Below are 3,690 nucleotides of genomic sequence, written 5' to 3' on the forward strand. Positions count from 1 at the left end.
TAAAACATGAAGGTAACAGGAAGTGGATTAAGTCTTTTTAACCTTTTACAGGATTTTTCATTCAGAACAACTCCAACACTTACCACGGGATACCCAAATAAGCTCATGACTAGACTGAGGATTTTTTGACAGGTGGAACACAACATTTTATTCAGGATTAGCAGTAACCCACAAATGGCAAAGTTACAGCCATTGTGAGAAATACTGAAGCTACCGAAACAACCCAGCTGCCCAGACCCACAATGCCATCACATCTGCAGACCAAAACCACTAACGAAAATCAACAATGTATACAATACAGTCCATGGCAAAATTATAGTTACATCCATGACACAACTTTTGTTGGCTTTGACAATTCACTATCACTTTGTCATCATCTATCTTGACCTTAGGCTGCATTACAGATCAGTCTTTCGCAAAAACCTGTGTTTCAAAAAATAATACAGATGCAAAACATATATTATCAGTCTTCTGTTCTCTCTCTGCACACAAATATCATCACACTGACTACATCACATCTGGTATGGGTGGAATCAAGTAAACCCACAAAGTGTCGCCCTGGGACATGTGATGATCATTATAGTCAGGATTGTTATACATTAATGACATTGCAAAGATTATTAGTTGATATACTGGATTTACCTGCAAATGATCCAGTTATCTAAATGCTACATTGTTATAAACACCTCAGATATTGATAAAATGTCAAGATTTGTGCAAAGATTATCAAACTTTTAATGTAGAGGTATAACAAGTTGTTCGGACATCAGAATACACCACAGACCAATCTGTTACCACAAACACTATTTCACAACCATTGGCTTCTCCAACTCTAAACCAAATTATTACTTTCCAGCTTAACCTGGGCCTCACGCTATGTTAAACATCAATGTGTCAACACAGCAAAGATTTCTGTCGACCCCACTATCACACTCTAGCCAACAAGGTATTGGCCTGTGACATCTTTCTAACATGATGTAACCAACCTAAAAAATATTAATTACAGCTTTTACTCTGCATCAGTATTTTCACACTTCACTCATGATACAAATCAGAAGAGAACTCCATATGCCCTATGTCGTAATAGAAAAATCTCTTCCCCCCTCCCCAACACTTTACACGAATTTTTATGATAGAAATGTTTGCATTTGAAAGAAGAGTAAACAATTTATTGTTCTATGTTTTCCTTAGGGATTCACAAGGATGGATAGCAAGGCAAATATATTAAAATCTGAGGCTAGCTAATGAAACATTTTTATTACTCTGTTTCACATCAATATTAGACAGATTCACACTTGTCACACACACAGACCTTTGCACCGTCCATGAAAGTCAGTGGATTGCTCAGCGCATATTGTAGAGCACTTCATTACACAACTAAACACTAGTCCACCAATTAATCTTCAATCTTGAGTTCTAATAATATTTACAATAGTAATAAACTATCTGGGCCAGCTTGAGTGCACCGTTGGTGAACTTGTACTTCATATGAGGAAAATTATATTGAAACAGTTGGACAATAACAGAGCTTTTCTAGTATTAAAAAGAAAAATGCCTAGCAGATAATAAGTAATACCATTCATTCGATTTCTCCCAGATATATCATTTTATCACTTGCGCCAGAAAGAATTATCGGTTCTTTGGGATGAAAATCTACGTCATTTACACTGCCATTATGTCCTGGAAGTTTATACAAAATTCTTCTCGATGTTGTATCCCATATATAAACATAACGATCAGCTGAGCCGGCAGACACTTTTGATCCATCTGGAGACCAAGCACAGCGCAGAAGATTCTTTTCAAAATTATGTTGGTGCCCCGATAAAATTTTCACGCAACGTTCTTGGGGAGCAAAAGGACGCACATCCCATATGCGAACTGTATTATCCATTGAATTCGATAAAACATAGGAGCCGTCAGGTGAGAGTGACAGACCGGTGACAGTATCTGTGTGCCCTTTGAGTTTATACAGCACTGAGTTCTTCCTCAAATCCCAGACTTTGATATCATTGTCTAGCCCGGTGCACAGAACTTGTTCTGCTGTATCACTGAATGTAACTGCTGTTATCTGATATTGGTTTGTGAGTGTTGTACACTGACCACGTTTTCGGGGATCCCATACTTTTACAGTGCAATCGTCGGAACCGCTACAAACCAAAGCAGGTCCACGCCTTGCAGAATGGCACGAATTTACAAACGTAGAATGACCTTTGAGTTTCTTTGTGCGAACGCCACTTTCAATGTCCCAAACTCCCACTGTGCAATCTGTACTTGCAGTATAAAGTGTATTTCCATCTGTAGAAAAGTGGACCTCCATTATTGCTCCTGTATGTCCAGCCATAAGAGAAATATTCTCACATTCTCCATAAACTTTCCATAAAAAGATCTGCCGATCAAAGCCAGCAGAAGCCAGATATTGGCCCTCCGGGTGAAACTCTACCGAGAAAATTTCTCCCTGATGTCCCTCCAGCAACATAATAGGCGCAAACAAACTCGATGTTCTCGGAATGTCACTTGGTACCATGCTGGTACCTTTACTCGACACTAGTTCACTTTTAGATCGTTTTGAATCTGGCACCAATGCCATGTCTTCAGCTTTCCTTTTCACTTCCATCTTGATGATTTTATTCTGACTGTCACAATTAATGTAATAAAGCTACATTTAGCAATAACAACAATATCACTACGTGACAAGTCCACACAACACCGCATAAAACGTTCACAGCACACACACCGTTTTGTTTACGAACTTCGACCATAGATACTCTATGGTCGAAGTTTACGAACCAAGCGTGTGTCAAAGTTACTAGAAATGGAAGAAAGTTAAAGCAATGGAGGTAGAATTTCTGCCTCCATGGTTAAAGCTGAGTTTACATTGGCAAGTCCTTGCAGCAATTAACTTCCGTGGAGGAACTTGCCACGCTAGTTGCGAATGTAAGAATGTCACCAAGTCGACTTGCGACCTTTAGCATTTTTTTTTCGAAAGTGATCTGCTGTCTGTGTCCTGCTTCTGCTACGGGAGGGTTCTGTATCTTTGGTTAACAACCAAGTAAACTGAATTGCAAACACTAATTTCCCAGCCTTTTTCTTTTGCGAAAAAGAAACAGGAAAAGTTACGGGTCTAGTGTAGCAGGGGATACAACCCGTCGGCTTTGGACAATGACGAAAAAAACCTGCATAATCAGAACAAATAGTGGTACAATAAATATGGACACTGGCCCATCCAGGGAGAGAGGAGGCCATACCCTCTCGATGTGGAGTTATACAATCGAGAATTACAGGGAACGAATGCTCTCCTGAGAATGAGCATGAATATCGTGCAAACGACGAGCTATGCACCAAAACGCACACTGGAGCGTAAGAAATAATTAAAAGAGAAGAGACGAGCAGTCGTCATTCAACATCATCGCAACAAATAACAAAGGAGGTAACAAATTCCGATAGTACCCAGAATTCGACAGTTCTGGACAGGGTATGTGGCTGATGTTTGTAATACTTACCACTGCATCTGTATCAGTCAATTGGTATACCTCATATGAGAGCATGTATAGTACAATTTCCTTATTTTGTTCATGGCACTTCAACATATTGATGATCAATTCTTCCCTTATATCATTGTCTTCATTGTAGCATAGCACATTAATTGTATTTTTTACATTGCGCCCAGACCATCTGCTGTTTAATGTTTGT

The 3,690-nt window shown here is 39.2% G+C and overlaps 1 protein-coding gene across 1 annotated transcript; it reads right to left on the minus strand.

The window, feature by feature from the left end:
* Positions 1-1,238: 1,238 nt before the first annotated feature.
* LOC126457460 (U5 small nuclear ribonucleoprotein 40 kDa protein) lies at positions 1,239-3,004 on the minus strand. The gene has a single exon (XM_050093752.1). The coding sequence runs from the start codon at positions 2,612-2,614 to the stop codon at positions 1,580-1,582; it is 1,035 nt and encodes a 344-aa protein (XP_049949709.1). The 5' UTR covers positions 2,615-3,004; the 3' UTR covers positions 1,239-1,579.
* Positions 3,005-3,690: the final 686 nt, after the last annotated feature.

This window comes from Schistocerca serialis, chromosome 1 (genome assembly GCF_023864345.2).
Source record: "Schistocerca serialis cubense isolate TAMUIC-IGC-003099 chromosome 1, iqSchSeri2.2, whole genome shotgun sequence".
Classification (NCBI taxonomy): domain Eukaryota; kingdom Metazoa; phylum Arthropoda; class Insecta; order Orthoptera; family Acrididae; genus Schistocerca; species Schistocerca serialis.